The 18,544-nt window shown below is 41.8% G+C and overlaps 1 protein-coding gene across 1 annotated transcript in view; it reads left to right on the top strand.

The window, feature by feature from the left end:
* Nucleotides 1-1,367: 1,367 nt before the first annotated feature.
* IL1RL2 (interleukin 1 receptor like 2) overlaps nucleotides 1,368-18,544 on the top strand; it is a gene marked incomplete at its 5' end in the record, with an annotated part of 27,003 nt that continues 9,826 nt past the window's right edge. Inside the window, 4 exon segments of the mRNA XM_023731938.1 lie at nucleotides 1,368-1,407; nucleotides 3,038-3,167; nucleotides 4,138-4,274; nucleotides 16,520-16,663. Coding sequence (XP_023587706.1) covers nucleotides 1,368-1,407; nucleotides 3,038-3,167; nucleotides 4,138-4,274; nucleotides 16,520-16,663 — 451 coding nt within the window.

Raw genomic sequence — 18,544 nt, 5'->3', positions numbered from 1 at the left:
TTGTTGGATCCAAAGTCAATATACAATAATCAACCGAACATATCTACGTGCCAACAATGAACAAAATGAAAATAAATTTAATGTAACATTTATAATAACATAAGCTATCAAATATCTAACAAAACTTCGATAGATATCTGGACAGAAATTTTTAAAACATTATTGAGAGAAAGAAGATTCAGTGAATAGAAATCTATATCATGTTCATGGAGTGAAAAAGTCATTATAGTAAAGTCTGCAGTTCTTGCCAAACTTCTCCACAGACTCAATTAAATCTTGGTCAAAATCCCAACAGATTTAGTTTTTGCAGTTTTTTAAGTTGTAACAGTTGTATGGAAATGTAAAGATTCAGTTATAGTCAAGACACTTTAATGAAGAACTGAATAGGAGGACTTGTGCTTCCAGATTTCAAGATTTACCAAAAGGTCAGCAGTTCGAATCCACCAGCCACTCCTTGGAAATCCTATGGGGCAGTTCTGCTCTGTCCAGTAGGGTCGCTATGAGTCAGAATCTACCCAAGGCAATGGGTTTGGTTTTTTGGGTGTTTTTTTGGTATAGTAATGAAGACAGTCTAGCATTAGCATAAGAATAGACAATGAGACAGAGTTGAGGGCCCAGAGATAGACCCAGACATATATATGGTAGTAGATTTTGACAAAGTTGACACGACAGAGAAGTAGAGGAAGTGCCATCCTTATAATGAATGATACTGGACGGTTGGATGTAATACAGAATAAAATCAAACTTGATCCATTTCTCACAATGTTTATAAAGATAATTTCAAGTGTATTGCAAAGCTAAATATGAAAGGCTAAACAATAAAGTTTCTAGAAAAATATCTTCATAATTTGGGGGGAAGGAAAGATTTTTTTAATGAAGACATACAATACACCAATCCTGAAGAAATACATTGATAAACTACATTAAAAATAAGAACTTCTGTTTAGTAAAAGAAAACCCATTGCCTTCGAGTCAGTTCCGACTCATAGCAACCCTATAGGACAGAGTAGAACTGCCCTACAGGGTTTCCAAGGAGCGCCTGGTGGGTTCAAACTGCCGACCTTCTGGTTAGCAGCTGAACTCTTAGCCACTACACCACCAGGGTTTAGTAACAGGCAATGTAATGAAAAGACAAGCCACAGAGAGGGAGAAGTCAGCTGCAGGAAGCGAACAAAGGTCATATTCACATATCTAGAATCTATGAAGAACTCCTACAAATCAATCAGGAGAAGATAACATAATAGAAGGACAAATAACTCGGGAAGAGAGTTTATGAAAGAGGATATCCAAATGGACTATAAAAAGGTGCTCAACCAAGTGCAATCCAGGGAAATGCAAATTATTGACAATGTCATACGATTACACACACACCAGAAAGGCTAAAACAAAATGGACTGACAATGGCAAGTACTGTGGAATACATAAAGTAACAGAAACGGCCATGGACTGCGGGTGGGAGTGTAAATCAGTATAATCACTTTAGAAAACTGTTTGGCATCATATTTTGCAGTAGAAGATTTGTATAATCCAAGCTCTACCAATTTTATTAGTAGATAGGTATATATACCCACCATGTATAACCAAACCTGTTGCCATTGAGTCAAGTCTGATTCATAGCAACCCATCAGAAACGTGTGCACTTGTGTTCCAGCAAACATGTATGAGAGAGCTCACAGGAGCATTAGACATACTAGGAATCATTGGAAACTGCATATGTATATAGAGCAACAGTCCCATAGAACCCATTGCCACTGAGTCGAGTCTGACTCATGGCCACCCTATAGGACAGAGTAGAACAGCCCCATAGGATTTCCAAGGCTGTAATCTTTACCAAAGCCGACTGCCACATCTTTCTTCTGTGGAGTTGCTAGTGAGTGCCAATCACTTACCTTTTGGTCAGCAGCCGAGCTCTTAACCACTATGTCGCCAGGGCTCCTTACAGGGACAGTAAACAAGATAAATGAATTCTAATATATTCTGTCATCTGAATAAAGTATAACTACATGCAACAGCATGGTTGAGTCTTAACAAGCAAAATGTTGAGTAATAGAAGCTGGAGTTTCGGGGCGTATATGTAGGTAATAAAGTAACAGAGACAGGGTATGTAGGAGGATAATGAGGTTCTGGCACTAGGGCATGTAGGAGGATAATAAGGTTCTGGCACTATCTATTTTTTTACCAGGTGAAAGTTGTATGGATATTTGATGCATAATAATTAATCAACTTTACGTTTATATTCTATGCTTTTCACTATATGTGCGTTGTATTTCACAATAAGTTAAAAATACCACCTAGAATAAAGGACACTCATCTAAAGTTGAAGTATGGTTGGTTTTTTACATGTAGTAAATGGAGGAAATTATTAGACTCATGAGGCAAAATATAAATTAATCAAATATAATGTGTGAGCATGTGTAGAGGCAGGATAAGAGACAGAGGGGCAAGACCAGGAGATCACAATTGGAAAGTAGGAAGCTCACTGGAACTGGAATTAGAAAACGAGTTCATGTCTCATTTCTTTCTCAAACTACTGTATGACTTTGGGCAAGTCCCTCAATGTACATGAGCTCCAGTCTTCTCATCTGTAAAATGGGGATGATAACACCTCCCCCTTTTTGCCTTGTAGGACTGTTGTGAAGATAGGGAGATAAATGACAAAACGTGTGTGAAACACTCTGAACTGAGAAGTTCTTCATTAAGGTTACTTGGAGTAGGAGTAGTATTCACGTCCTGGATATTGTGGGAAACATTCATCAGAAGCTGGTGCTATTTGGCGTATCTCTTTACAATAGACTCATAGTAGTCAGAATTGACTGGATGGCAATGGATTTGGTTTTTGGTTTTCACAATAGATATCCTGGAAGGCCACTTATGGTCTCTGTCAGAGGGATAGAGATAAAGCAGATATACATTGAACCAAGGGGGTATTTCCGGTAATGAAAAGACATTCAAAGCTCAAAAAATAAGGTATGTATTTGTTGACAAGGTCATTATTTGTAGAATTTTCATTTAATATTTATGGATTTGACTTTTACAGGCTCCACCCTCATTGTGGACTGTAATATCACAGATGTCAGGGAAAACACAAACCTGCGATGCTGGAAGGTCAACAACACTCAGGTGGATCTTTACTATCGTGAATCCAAACGAATTACAGAAGGAATTGAGTGAGTCTTTTGTTTTTCTGGCTTCTCTAAAAGCTGGCAAGGATTTCTCCATCTAAATTAATTTGGCATGTACTGCTTTTTTTACACAGTTCTCACTGCCTTCTCGTCACTTCTTTTGGCTTTGTCTTTCAAAGACCTTCTCATTGCTGGTTTTCAGTGAGTGCATGGCCAAGCATCTCGTTCAAAGAAATGTGAGGTGCAAACTGCTGTCCATCCTGTTTACAGCCTAGTTAGGGAGATGAGGTAAAACATGAAGCATGGTGTTCAAGCAGCAGGATCAATTTCCCTCAGCTATTTAAAGCCAGTCTCATTCCCATTGAGTTATATCATGAGCCATAGGCATTCAAGGGTTAAAGGGCAAATTAAGCATTAGCACAGAGATAGTGCATAATCATTAACTAATTGAATGGTATGGCGTCTAGGGTGGTTCAATCGGTTAAGCACTTGGCTGCTGATTGAAAGGTTGGAAGTTCGAGTCCACCCAGAGGCATCTTGGAAGAAAGAACTGGTGATCTACTTCTGAAAAACCAGCAATTGGAAACACAGTTCTACTCTGACACACATGGTGTTGCCATGAGTTGGAGTTGACTCGATGCCAACTGGTTTACTGATTAATTCAGTGGTATAAACAGTAAAACTAACGAAATAAGAGCGTAGAAGAACTAGTGTTGGGCCTTGAAGAGTAAGTAAGTTAGGATAAGTGGAAAGGAATAGGGGAGGGCCCTGTAGGGCTGAGGATGTTGTCTATAGTTACCGGAACTGTACTTCCTTGTCACTGTCCAGAAGAAAATACACATTTGAACTACTCCGTCATCACACTTCAGTTAGCCTCTTCAGTGAACTATTCTTATGGTAAAACGATGGTCCAAAGTGTTCTCTAGGAAGTCATTTTATTCTCCAGAATAAACATTATAAAGTATGTTGGGTAAATATGATGCATGTACTGATGACTAGCTCTTTTCTTTTATAGATCATGTGTACCTTTTGCGCAATATAATAGGTACACAGTAAACATAACCTTTCTTGAAGTGAAAATGGAAGATTATGGCCGCCATTTTGTGTGTCATGCTGGAGTATCTGCAGCATACATTGTGTTAAAGCTCCCAGGTAATGTCCTAGTGGGCTCAGGGCGCTCAAAATGATGGCAAGGAAACACACGTGAAAGAGAAGTGACGTTAATGTTTGATGTGAGGCAACAGTCATAGCGACCCTATAGGACAGAGTAGAACTGACCCTATAGGGTTTCCAAGGAGTGGCTGGTAGATTCAAACTGTCGACCTTTTGGTTAGCAGCCAAACACTTAACCACTGCGCCAGCAGGGCCCGCTATGAAAGAGAAGTGACGTTAAATGTTCAACGTGAGGTAACGGGGTAGTATTACATAGAGAAGCTAAATATAGAATCTAGTGAAAAGCTGATGAAGTGTCTTACAATGTTCTTGGAGTAAGGCTGTGATTTTATTGTAGTATGCTTGAAAATGCCAGATTAATATACATTTTATGCATCAAAAGTCTAGAAAAGAGGTATTTTTTTCTTTATTAAAACTAGTTGCTCAACTTTTATAGTCATTTGCTTATGATTTTAGCTTTCAGGTCATTTATTATAAGTAAATTTAGACGCAAGTAAAACATATATATATTTTTTATAATGTAACTTTGTAAAGTTATCTATAAAGACTAAATTTTAATAGAGTAGGAGGGCTTCAAACTCCATGCATGTACACAAATAGTACTCTTAAAACTGTACAGAGCTTTTTTTTTTTTTTTTTAGTACACATATTGTTTTATGACAATGGTTAACAACCCCATGACATGTCAACACTGTCCCTTCTCAACCTTGGGTTCCCTATTACCAGCTTTCCTGTCCCCTCCTGCCTTCTAGTCCTTGTCGCTGGACTGTTGTGCCCCATTAGTCTCATTTTGTTTTATGGGGCTGTTTAATCTTTGGCTGAATGGTGAACCTCTGGAGTGACTTCATTACTGAGCTAAAAGGGTGTCTGGAGGCCATACTCTCGGGGTTCCTCCAGTCTCTGCTAAGCCAGTAAGTCTGGTCTTTCTTTGTGAGTTAGAATTTAGTTCTACATTTTTCTCCAGCTCTGTCCGGGACCCTCTGTTGTGATCCCAGTCAGAGCAGTCAGTAATGGTAGCCGGGCACCATCTAGTTGTACTGGACTCAGTCTTGTGGAGGCTGTGGTAGTTGTGGTCCATTCATCCTTTGGACTAATCTTTTCCTTGTATCTTGTTTTCTTCATTCTCCCTTGCTGCCGAAGGGGTGAGACCATTAGAGTATCTTAGATGGCTGCTCACAGGCTTTTAAGATGCTACTCACCAAGGTAGAACGTAGAACATTTTCTTTATAAAATGTGTTATGCCAATTGAGCTAGATGTTCCCCGAGACCATGGTCCCCACAGCCCTCCACCTAGCGATTCAGTCCCTCAGGAAGTTTGGATGTCTCTATGGAGCTTCCATAACCTTTCCTTGTACAAGTTGTGCTGGCTTCCCCACCGTACAGAGCTTATTGATTATCTGTTGGAGATCATAAATCCAGAGAATAGGTAGTGAAGAGTGAACTCATAATATGAAGAGAACAACTTTAAATTCATAACATACCAGGGCAGAGTATGAAGTACCTTGTAAAATGCTGAGGTGTGGTTTGCCAAGACAGCTTTTCTTTTCTTCTTCATTCTATTAATATCTTTCTTTTTCTTTGGTTAGCTACATGCAAGAGCAGAGGGCTTAAATTTGCCAATGTCCCTTCATGATAAGTTAAACCCATGTTTGCATGCAATCCTAGCTAAAAACCCACCAGAAATGTTTTCCAAGAATTTAGCATAAAACACTAGTCCTATGATAGCTGTATGGAACTAGCAAATATGCCTTTGCCCCTGCCAAGTTCTTGACCTTGTGAGTGTCCTTCACCTCCCTTAGAAGAACAGTGAACAAGGGATAAAAACACAGCAGCCTGTAGCCCTGAGGTATATGCGTTCTGCACCTCATTTCCAGGGCCTGGAGGCCAAGGCCACTGTGTCCTGGTCTTAGTTAACATAGTGCTGCTGTAACCAAAACACCATAAATGATTGGCTTGAAAGAACAGAAATTTATATTCTGACAGTTCTGGAGGCCAGAAGTCCGAATTCAGGGTGTGGCTGTAGGAGAAGGTTCTTCATCTATTCAACTTCTAGTACCCAACAATCCTCGGAGTTCCTTGGCATTCTTCGGTGTCTGTCTTCCCCCTGTGTGTGTCTCTGTGTCTGTTCTACCCTTTTAATAACTCAGAAGTGGTTAGGTTTAGGATCCACCCTACTGTGATATGACCTCATTCTCATCATCACGGACGAGAATGCAGAAAGAGCAGCACCAATGTTGACACCTCAAGAATTTTGACATATCAAAAGAAAAACCCTGTTTCCAAGCAGGATCACATCCATAGGTGCAGGGGTTAGGATTTCAGCACATTTTGGGGGAACGCAATTCAATCCATTACAGTCCTTAACTGCCTTAACCGAAAGTGAGCGTACTGCATCTCCTCTCCTCACCCTGGACCTATGCAGAGCCCTTTCTGGTTGCGTCAGGTGGTAGGGACCTTGTGTTCATCTTCTGCCTCTGTCTATTCTCTTCTCCATGGCTTTTCTCTGTCATAGAGTCACTTTTGATCACTGGTCCTCCAATCAATCTTGCTCATATTCTCTCTTTCTCTGGTGCCTCTGGGTGATCGTTGAGGTGCCAACATTGGTGCTTCTCTTTCTGCATTCTCACCTGTGATGATGTTCCTTACTCTCGTGGCTTCAACTATCATCTCCTTGCAGGTGGAAACATTCCAAATCTCCAACCAGATTCTCCCTTCCCAAGAAGCAGCCCTGCATTGCTGACTGCCCACTAGACTGTAGATACATGGACTGAAGATTGAAAGCAGATTAACCCCCTGAAACCTCCTAATTCTCTTTCCATTTTTCTTACTTTTGTTAACGATACTTCCATCTTCTAAGTAATTTGGGCTCAAAATCTAAGGATCATCTTGATCCCCCCATCTTTCTCCCTCATGCCTAACATCCAGTAGGTTGCCATGTTGTGTAGACTCTTCCTGCACAAGGTCTGCCTGCTGCATCTGTCATCCTTTCTACTCCCACTAACAATGTAGATGGTGTAGTGGTTACAAGCAAGGACTTTAGGGTCAGGATCCAGGTTCAGGTTCTGGCTCTACCATTTATGAGCTGGGTGAACACAGCTCTGTTACTCAACCTCTTTATGCTCGAGTTTCCTTCTCTGCAAATGAGAATACTAGTAATACCTTCCTCCCATGCAGCCCTGGTGGCACAGTGGTTCAGAGCTATGGCTGCTAACCAAAAGGCTGGCAGTTCAAATCCACCAGCTGCTCTTTGGAAACTCTACGGGGCAGTTCTACTCTATCCTATAGGGTTGCTATGAGTTGGAATCGACTTCGATGGTAGTGAGTTTGGTTTTGGTTCCAGGGTTGTTGTGGGAATCAACTGGAATTTATCTTTTTTTTTTTTTTAATTTTAAAATATGGCAGAGCCCTGGTGGCACAGTGGTTAAGTGTTTGGCTGCTAACAAAAAGGGCAACAGTTCGAATCCACCAGCTGCTCCTTGGAAACCTTATGCAGCAGTTCTGCTCTGTCCTATAGGGTCACTATGAGTTGGAATCCACTTGACAGCAATGGGTATAATGGGTATTGTAAAATATAACACATAAACACACATACTTTAGATAGATAGAAAGACAGGAAGAAAGAAAGAAAGGACATACAGAATATATGTATCATATAACAAATAATTATATGGCAAATAACGTGTGCCTTCTACATTTGTTTGCCAACTGTAGATGAAGAAGAAGAATATCACCAGACTGAAAAGCCCCTACGTGTCCTTCCCGATCATAATCTTTTTTCCGCTCTGTAGATAACTACTCTACCAACTTTTAGGCTAATCATTTCCTTGCTTTTCCACATACGTATATGTCCTAAAAATATAGCTTAGTTTTACCTGTTTTTGAACTTTATATAAAGAAGGTTATATAGTATGTTTTCTTTTGACTTGCTTCTTTTCTTACATGTAGGAGATTCATTGGTGCCTCAGTCCTGTGGGATGTAGCTGTAATTCATCCATTTTTACTGCAGAATTGTATTCCACTGAATAACCAGGCCACAATTCATCCATTCTGCTATAGATGTGTGATCATTTGACTTGTTCCCAGCGTGAGGCTATTAACAAATCACACTGCTATGAAAATTCCTGCATGTGTATCATGGTACTCATGTAGAAGCATTCCTCTGTGATATATCTCTAGGAGTAGAATTGCCAGATAAGGGTCCATCTTTAACTTTTCATATAATGTCAAACTGTTCTTTAAGGTGGATTGGACCAGTTTATACTCCCCACCCAGGAGCGGTGTATCAGAGAATCAAATGAGATGAGTTTAGTAAAGCAAGTGTAAAGCATGACACTTAGTAAGTTCTACAAAAAGATAATTATTTTCATTATGACTGTCTTGGCTCCAGCCATTATTAAATTCTAATTGGATGATTACATGAGTTTTCTAAATGGCTTCCTTGCCTCACGAATTTTCTATGGTCCAATCTATTCTACTTAATGTGGTCGAGTTGTCTTCCCCAAGGAAGTCTGTAATTCTGCCACCTCCTGCCCTGACATCCAGTGCCACTTCCTCACCTCTGGAATGAAGTAGAAACTCCTTGCTTGGCATTCAAGGCTTTCCCTGATCTAGCTTTTCACACTCATTTCCTAGTAGTCTCTTTTACCTGCTGTGCAGGACAGAGAGCCAGATCAGGGACAGACGTGGGTCTTCCATAGGCCAGAAATTAAGAGATCCATATTCTCATGAAGGAGGTGGCTTGGAGGAGGCCAGTGCAGGATTGTGCCCTGCCCAGGAGAGGGAGGACCTCTCTAGGCCAGTGAGAAAATGGTTGTTTTCCACCCGGGGAGCAGGGCAGAGCCTTCCAGCGCTATATGTATATGTAGTGGCACTTGTTCCCCTCTCTCCCATCCCCCATGGCTCTCCAGCAGAAATTCAGCTCAGTCTATGCCAGAAGAAGTGACTGAGTCCACCCCAAAGAGGGGAAGCTGATTGTAGAAGGCCTTGGAGATTCCATGAGTTGTGGTTACAATTTAAATTGGCCTCAAGCTACAAGTTTGAGGTCTTTGTTTAGTAACTGTAAACTGAAGACAGCCAATGAAGATTCGCATGCCAATACAGATAGTCCCCAACTTACGATGGGGGTCCATTCCGACGACTCCGTCAGAAGTCAGTTCTGATCTAACCTAATATCTCTTTTTTTTTTTTTTAGTTTTCATTATTATTGCCTTTCATTAACAGTGTTTTTATAATTTGATCTTTATTTGTCTTTGGGGGTTGGAAACCTTACATATAAACTTACAGGTATATTTTAACATATATACAGATAAAAAAATATACAAATCATAAAAATTTACTCTGACAATGAAGAAATGTTGGATAATGTTGGCATTTTGCCATTTGTAGTAATAACTCCACTTGTGGAAGGTTCTGGATCATCTGGATTATCCCTGGGAATGGGAATGGAGTTTCTATTTAGAAAATTAGTGAGGTGTCTGTGTGGCCCTTTTTTTTTCTTCATGTATTTCACGGTAACATCTCACTGCTTCCTGAATCTGCCTATCTACTTTAGCAAATCAGTCAGCATTTGGATCCATGTTTGAAGCAAGTGAAGCCCTTGGTTAGTTTAGAAAAAACTTCAGCTAATCCTTTCACTGTGAAGTTTTTTTTCTCCTTCCTTTTCCTCATTATTTCTTTCTTCTTCAGCATTTCTTTCCTCTTCAAAATCCATTAAGTCCTGATCTGTCAATTCTCCTTCTTCGCGATCTATGAGCTAGTCAACATTGGTGATATCAAGTTGTAAATTCAGTGTTCTTGCCGTATGGATGATTTTTCTGCTGATGTCTTCCATCATACTGTCCTGATCAAATGCTTGAAGCGTCTTGACATAATTCAGCAATTTTTTCCATATCCCCAGCATGCATTTTCCCATAACTTCCTCCCAGGAAGATGCAATGTTCCAGATACACTGAAGAATGTTGTAATTCTTCAGAAATCTTGTAATGTTACCGCACCTCCATCTGTTGCAGCTGTTGCCTGAGCAAAGGTAGTCCGAAGGTAGTATGCCTTGTAGGTGGCGATTGCAGCTTGATCTAAAGGCTGAATCACAGCTGTCATATTGGGAGGTAGATATACCACTTTCACATCTTGATTTAGATCATCTCCATGAGGAGGATGTCTCGGGGCATTATCAAGTAGCAGCAGAATCTTGAAATGAATGCTCTTTTCAAGGCAGTGGGTGCACATTTCTGGGATGAAACAATTTAAAAACCAGTCTTCAGATAACACAGTCGTCATCCAGGCCTTGTAGTTACTCCTGTATCTGCAGTTTATTTTTGTCAATGTTTTTGAATGCTTGGGAGTTTACAGAATAGTAAACAAGAAAAGGTTTTAATTTAAATCCAGCAGCATTTCCTCCAAGCAGCCACGTGACTGTGTTTAAATGCCTTGAAACCAGGCACTGACTTTGCCTCTTTGTGAATATAGGTCCATTCTGGCATCCTTTTCCAAAACAAGCCTATTTCGTCCACGTTGAAATTCTTTTCTGGTAGATATTCTTCATCTTGTATTATCTTGTCCAGCTCATCCTTGAATTTTTTGGCAGCTTCAACATCGGTGCTTCCTGCTTCTCCAGTTATACGTACGTTATGTAAGCCAAATCTGCGTTTGAAGCAATGAAACCGGCCCTTGCTGACATTAAATACTCGTGATAGTCTTCTACTTGCTGTTCCTTCAGGTTTTCAAAAAGGCTGCGTGCTTTCATTTGAATTGCCAGTAAACACATAGTAATCCTCTTCTGGACTTGGTCTTCTGTCCAAATCATCAACAGCTTCTCCATCTCGGAGACTGGCCCTTGCCTCTTCTTTGTTAAAATTGTTGATTTTATGACAATGGCTCCTTTAACTGCCTTGAAAATCCTATTCTTACCCTTAATGATTGTTGAAATGGTTGAATGAGACAGTCCTTCCTCACGCGCTATTTCTCAACTTTCTTTCCATTATCATGGCCTTACTGATCTTCATCTTTATATCCACGTCTAGAGCCTTCCTCACTTTCTTTTTTGTATTAGAACTTTCAGTGGCATGACTTCTTTTGCTAGACATATTGCTGAGGGTGCAAGCTTTCCAGGTGTTGCAGTCAGAGAAACGTGAACAACTCAGCTTCAAATTAACAACTGACGTTTCTTGTGGTACAAAACGCTGAATAAGATCATGCTGTAGGCCTGGTCTACAATGAAGTCAGTCTTAACAATGAAGTCAGAGTTGTAACAACTATTGGACACGTGTGAAATTCAATTGTCATTATGTCATTAGAGTTGAACATCGCCCAACTTTCTATCCCTTCAACTCTCGACACCGACTTCATTGCAGACCAGGCCATAGCCTACTATGCGGTAGTGTTTTGAACATTAAATCATAAAATTGAACATCTTCAAGTGAACATCTGAGAATGATAACATCAACAAATTACTTGCCACAACACTGTATGTAGTACGTATTACTGATGATAAGATGCACAGAACGACAGATGGTCCTTACGTGCGGTAGCCGTAACTCAGATATGTCGTTAAGTCGGGAACTACCTGTACTAACTTATCAGTACTGACTACTTGGAACACCTGTGTTCAGGATTCTAAGGCAAATTCCAGGCTCTGAGGAACTGCTGCTGCTGTCAGTGAACACCTGTCAATCATGGAAACCTTGGTGGCATAGTGGTTAAGAGTTCGGCTGCTAACCAAAAGGCTGGCAGTTCAAATCCACCAGCTGCTACTTGGAAACTCTACGGGGCAGTTCTACTCTGTCCTATAAAGTCACTATGAGCCAGAATCGACTGGATGGCAGCAGATTTTTTTTTTTTTTAATTGTGCTTTAAATGGAAGTTTACAGTTAAGTTAGTTCCTCATACAAAAATTTTATACGCACACTGCTATTTGACCCTAGTTGCTCTCCCCACACTGTGACAGCACACTCCTCCTTTCCACCCCAGATTTCCCGTGTCTGTTCAACCAGTTTCTGTCCCTTTCTGGCTTCTCATCTTGCCTCCGGACAGGAGCTGCTCATTTAGACTCATGTATCTTCACAAATATCATTTTATGTCTTATAGTCCAGTCTAATCTTTGAAGAGTTGGCTTTGGATGTTCTGCATCCTACTTTGCTGAGTGGTGTCTGGAGTCTTAAAAGCTAGCTAGCGGCCATCTAAGATGCATCAACTGATCCCAACCCACCTGGAATGAAGGAGAATGAAGAATACCAAAGTCACAAGGAAAGTATTAGCCTAAGAGATAGAAAGGGCCACATAAACCAGAGATTCTATCAGCCTGAGACCAGAAGAACTAGATGGTGCTCATCTACCTCCAATGACCGCCCTGACAGGGAACGCAACCAGAGTCCTTAATGGAGCATGAGAAAAGCTGGGTGCAGCCCTCAAATTCTAGTAAAAAGACCAGACTTAATGGTCTGACTGAGACTGGAGGAACCCCAGAAAGCATGGCCCCCAGACTCTCTGTCAACCCAGAACTAAAACCATTCCTAAGGCCAACTCTTCAGACAAAGATTAGACTGGATTATGGGACATAAAATGATATTCTTGAAGAGTGTGCTTCTTAGCTCAAGTAGATACATGAGTCTAAATGGGCAGCTTCTGTCCGGAGGTGAGCTGAGAAGGCAGAGAGGGTTAGGAGCTGGTTGAATGGACAAGGGAAATCGGGTGGAAAGAAGGAGTGTGCTGTCACATTATCGGGATGGCAACTAGGGTCACATAACAATGTGTGTACAAATTTTTGTATGAGAGACTAACTTGAATTGTAAACTTTCACCTAAAGTACAACAATTTAAAAAAAAGAGTTGGCTTCGGGAATGGTTTCAGTTTTGGGTTAACAGAGAGTCCGGGGGCTGTGTCTTCCGGGATCCCTCCAGTCTCAGTCAGACCATTAAGTTTGGACTTTTTACTTGAATTTGAGTTCTGCACCTCACTTTTCTCCTGCTCCGTCAGGGACTCTCTATTGTGTTCCCTGTCGGGGTGATCATTGGTGGTAGCTGGGCACCATCTAGTTCTACTGGTCTCAGGCTGATGGAGTCTCTGGTTTATGTGGCCCTTCTGTCTCTTGGGCTCATATTTTCCTTGTGTATTTAGTGTTTATCATTCTTCTTTGCTCCAGGTGGTTTGGGACCAGTTGATGCATCTTAGATGGCAACTCGCTAGCTTTTAAGACAGTTTGGTTTTTTTTTCATCATACAGGAGGAGGGAGGGGTCGTTTTTCTCCTTTGTTTTAGGCCAGTTGAGAAACCTGTGCTTTCTAAATCACCTTTCCTTCTACCAGCCGTCATCTCACACCTCACGTGCAACCTATTTTTGTACATGCATACTTTATTTTGTTTGCCCTGAGCTCTTAGGAACATTACCCTCTTAACTCCAAGCCTCTTGTTGGTTTATTTGGGGCAGAGTTAAGGTTCTAGCTTCTCTACTTGACTTTGTTATTTTTGTTGAAGACACTTTCAGATTTGAATCTTATTTGATTAATCTGCAGCAGGGTCACTAACTAGTTGTTTGGACTGGTGTACTCTTCTGTGACTTTCTATTAATCACTTGTTCTCAGCTAACATCTCAGTTTAAGGCTGGTGGTAACCATATGGCCTTAAATGGTGAATTTCACCTTAACAGGACCTTCAGCAGGGCATCTGGTGTATTCAGCAGGGAAGTTCCCATTTCTTTCTATTTCAAAGTCCGTAACCCAGCCCAGTTGCTGTAGAGTCGGCTTCTACTCATGGCAACCTCATGTGTCTCAGAGTAGAATTGTGCTTCATTGGGGTTTCACTGGTTCATTTTTCAGAAACAGGCCATCGGGCCTTTCTCCTGAGACACCTCTGAATGGACTCAAAACTCCAACCTTTAGTTAGCAGCTGAGCGCGTTAACCATTTGCACCACCTAGTGACTCCTCAAAGCCTGTATGCCCTTTGAACTTATGTATTACTTTCCTGTTTCCAATTTTAGCTCATTTATAGAGCAGAGGGTGTCAACACTCCTGAATACCGTGAATGATCAACCCACAAATTTTTACACCATCCCTCCTGTCTACTTAACCAGAGGTGTTTTGAATCTCATAAATGTGGGAATGGTTTTCCCATCATGACAGTTTACAGCACTAAGATCCCTAAAGTATACATTAAAGGTTCCCAGACATGGTTACACCCAAAGCCAGAGGTGGCATTGTTACTCAAAGAAGAAATCATAACAAGAGCAGAGGGGAATGACAAAGAGAAGTAGAGAATGGAAGGGAAGGACAAAAGACTGTCATGGTTAGAAGCTAGAGGTTCTAACAAGTAGTCCAGGATTGCCTTGGGCACCAATGTGCAAAGCATTAAACTTGGCTGTGCTGGGACTTAATCAATGGATTGATATTTTTAGAGCACCAAATGAGTTTTTAGTTATTCTGCTTTATTGTGTCATGTATTTAATGGGACAAAATAGTAAATCAGGAAGTCTTTGGCTTCAATATATTCCCAACATGGTGTGGCAGAGGGGAATGTATAATAATAAACTCTTTAATGAATATTAAAAAAAAAAAAAGAAAGTGCTGTGAAAGTTTAGAGAAAAGAGAGCCCTCCCCCATACCTCCACTCACCGCCCTACTGTCTAGTTAGGGCTAGGGATCAGGAAGTAGCTGAAGAAGGAAGTGGGGTATGAAGGGGTTGTGAAGAAGCGCAGAGATTTCTATTCCTTTCTCCTTCTTCCTCTTTTCTGATTCTTTGGGAGTTTGTGGGTTTGGGGTTGTGGTAAGGCCGAAAGCTGTGTTGTTCCTCTTCTCAGATGTGTAGGAGCATGTTTTCAGGGACTTGACGTTCCAGAACAACTGGTTCTGCTCCTCGGTCGTCTCCTGCCCCACTGCTTCTGCTCATAATTGCTTTGTAATGTGCTCACAGAGCAGAGTGGGATGTAAACACCCTTTCTAAGAGTGTGCCTCTCTGATAGGTGCCAAACCAAGACTCTGATGGCACAGAGAAAACCACATAGGAGTCTGGCAGAGTTGGCCCCTAGGGCAGGCAACGGATGGCTCCTTATTCCTGCAGGAGTCCTGATACTCCATTTTGAGTAACTGGAGAACAGTTACAACAGTGCTTATTAATTAACAGCCTGCAACCGGATCAGTGGAGGAACTTTTCAAATTAAAGGTGCTCATGTCTCACCTCTGGAGATTCTAGTGTTGGTGAGGAAAGGCCTTGCCATGAGTATTTTGAAAGCAGTGCTGGTGTGACTGTGAGCCGTGCTGCGTGGACCATCAGTAGCTTGTTGTTGTTAGGTGCTATCGAGTTGGTTCTGACTCATAGTGACCCCAAGTACAACAGAACAAGACACTGCCCTGTCCTGCACCATCCTCACAGTCATTGTTCTGCTTCAGCCCATTGTTGCAGCCACTGTGTCAATCCGTCTCGTTGAAAGTCTTCCTCTTTTTTCGCTGACCCTCTACTTTACCAAGCATAATATCTTTCTCCAGGGACTGGTCCCTCCTAATAACATGTCCCAAATATGTGAGACAAAGTCTCGCTATCCTTGCTTCCAATGAGCATTCTGGCTGCACTTCTTCCAAGACAGATTTGTTTGTTCTTCCGGCAGTCCATGGTCTATTCAGTTTTCTTCGGACAATGTTCCATTGCCATCCATAATGTTTTCACTGGCTAATTTTTTCAGAAGTAGACTGCCAGATCCTTCTTCCTACTCTGTCTTACTCTGGAAGCACTGCTAAAACCTGTCTACCATGGGTTACCCTGCTGGTATTTGAAATACCGGTAGCATAGCTTCCAGCATCACAGCCACATGCAAGCCACCACAGCATGACATACTGATAGATGTGTGGGGATCAGTAGCTAGGACTCTCGAATTTTCTTCTTCCGGGTGCCTAAGAGCTCAGAATTTGTTTCCCAGAATTCTTTGTCAAGAGCGGGCTATTCTACTCCCATACCTATTATTTAAATTTAAAGAAATACTTAAGCAGTGTCCTTAGCACTTTGGCAGCCCTGGTCTCGCAGTGGTTAAGAGCTCAGCTGCTAATCAAAACGTCGATAATTCAGATCCACCAGCCACTCCTTGGAAACCCTCTGAGATGGCTCTACTCTGTCCTGTAGGGTCGCTATGAGCAACAGGTTTAATTTGCTCAGCACTTTGACATGTAACACATTTCCACATGGCATTTATAATGTGATCTGTGTTAGTAAAGGATATAATTGACTCTCTCTGTTTTTTTTTTTAGCTCCGGATTCCCAAGCTTACTTGATAGGAGGGTTCATAGCCTTGACAGGTGTGGCTGTGTCTATCATGTGCATCTACAACTTTTTTAAGATTGACATTGTACTTTGGTATCGAGGTGCCTTCCGTTCTATTGGGAGCGTAGATGGTAAGTATGTGTGATCATTGTAAAATACCTCATAGTTGATGTTTGCTCATTCATATTCCCATTTAAATTACAATTGCCATAATTTACTCGCTTGATTTCATGTCATTGGCACGTTTACAGCAACTTCTTACACTTAGATAAAGTATTTATCCATGCTTTTCAGCACAGTTCTCCTTAATAAGACTTGCAAGGTGTTGTTAGCTGCCACTGAGTCACCTCTGACTCATGGCGATCTTCCCTGCAGCAGAAGGACACATCGTCGGGACTGCGTCTTCCTCAGGTTTCACCGTTGTGGCTGTTCTGTCAAAGCCGATCAAGCCAATCTCACTGAGGGTCTCCCTTACCCCCCAAACACGATGTCCTCCTCTAGCGATTGATCCCCCCGATGATGTGTCCAAAGCAATTGAGTTGGGCAATGTTCTGTTGTGGTCCCTGAAGTTTTCTTTGGCAGATTTCCAGAAGTAGATCACGAGGCTTTTCTTCCCAGTCTGTTTTAGTTGGAAAGCGCCTCTGAAACCTGTCCACCAAGGGTGACCTGCCTGGTATTTGAAATACCAGTAAGATAGCTTCCAGCATCATAGCAACCCACAAACGACCACAGCAGGACAAAACAGCACAGTGGGACAAACTGACAGCTGGGTGGTGGTGTAAGGTACTAGTGACCGAGTGAAACTTTGCTAAGCAGCAGGAGATCATCTTCTGGGTCCCACTGCAACCTTTTAGAAAGGTCCTGACCTCCACTGATGTTGGCAAAAGAAGAACAATTCTCCCGGAGCCAAGTACTCTCCACCCGTGATACATTTCAAAGCACTGGGTGCTTGGGCAGAACTGATGTTTTGGAGAGAGGTGAGCTGGCTGGGGCTGCAGCTCTTTCTAGGCATTGCACTTGATGTCTGACAAGGTGACCTTCTGAAACGTTCAAGCTTGGAGAGAGACCGACTGGAGTTTAAGTTTGGTTTCTTCACTTACTCTCTGTGTGCTTTTGGGAAGGTGTTTAATGTTCGTCTACTTCTTAGTTGTAATAAAAGGGATACAAATGATCAAAGCCTGCCTCACAGATTGCTGAGGGCAGTAAATAAACTAAACTGTGGGGAGACAGTGAGCAGGGCCCTGCGGTGCAGGGGGGGACCCTGTTGCTTTTCTGGATGTGAAAAGCGAGTTGTAGCTTGCTCTGTGGCACTCGTGTCCTGCTAGCACAGTTTGATACAGAAGTGTCTCAGAGTGGTCCCAGATGCTGTAACAAGCATTTAATGGTGGATTAACTCTGTAGATTTTTTTCTTTTCCTCTGAGAATGGATATAATGTATTCAGGCCTTAGAAATATAATAAATCTGCTTTAATTTCCCTAATTAGGTGGAAAAATTAATACAAGGCAATGAGAAGTCTGTGTCGTTGCTATGTGTTGTTGCTGCTGTCAGGTGCTGTTGAGCCAATGTCTGTTCATAGCGACCCCGTGTGACAGATTAGAACTGCCCTATAGGGTTTTCTAGGCTGTGATCTTTATGGAAGCAGATGGCCAGGGCTTTCTCCCGTGGAGACACTGGGTGGATTTGAACTGCCACCTTTCAGTTAGCGGCCAAACACTTAACTGTTGCTCCACCAGGTCTCCTTAACTGACATGTGCTGCCGTCAAGTCAATGGCGACTCATAGCAACGCTATAGGCAGAGTAGTACTGCCCCATAGGGTTTCCAAGGAGAGGCTGGTAGATTCAAACTGCTGACCTTTGGTGGCGGCTGTAGCTCTTAACCACTGTGCCACACACAAATTTATAACATTCAAGTCGAGAGACTTGCAACACTGACGGGGCAGGAACGTGGGGGGACTGTGTTTCCAAGCAAGTTTTACAAGTACTTCATGTGTAGAACAGCATTGTGGACACC

This window comes from Trichechus manatus, unplaced genomic scaffold, assembly GCF_000243295.1.
Source record: "Trichechus manatus latirostris isolate Lorelei unplaced genomic scaffold, TriManLat1.0 scaffold00004, whole genome shotgun sequence".
Taxonomy (NCBI): Eukaryota; Metazoa; Chordata; class Mammalia; order Sirenia; family Trichechidae; genus Trichechus; species Trichechus manatus.
The sequence above is the reverse complement of the archived record's forward strand: the minus strand, read 5'-3'. Positions and strand labels throughout refer to the sequence as shown.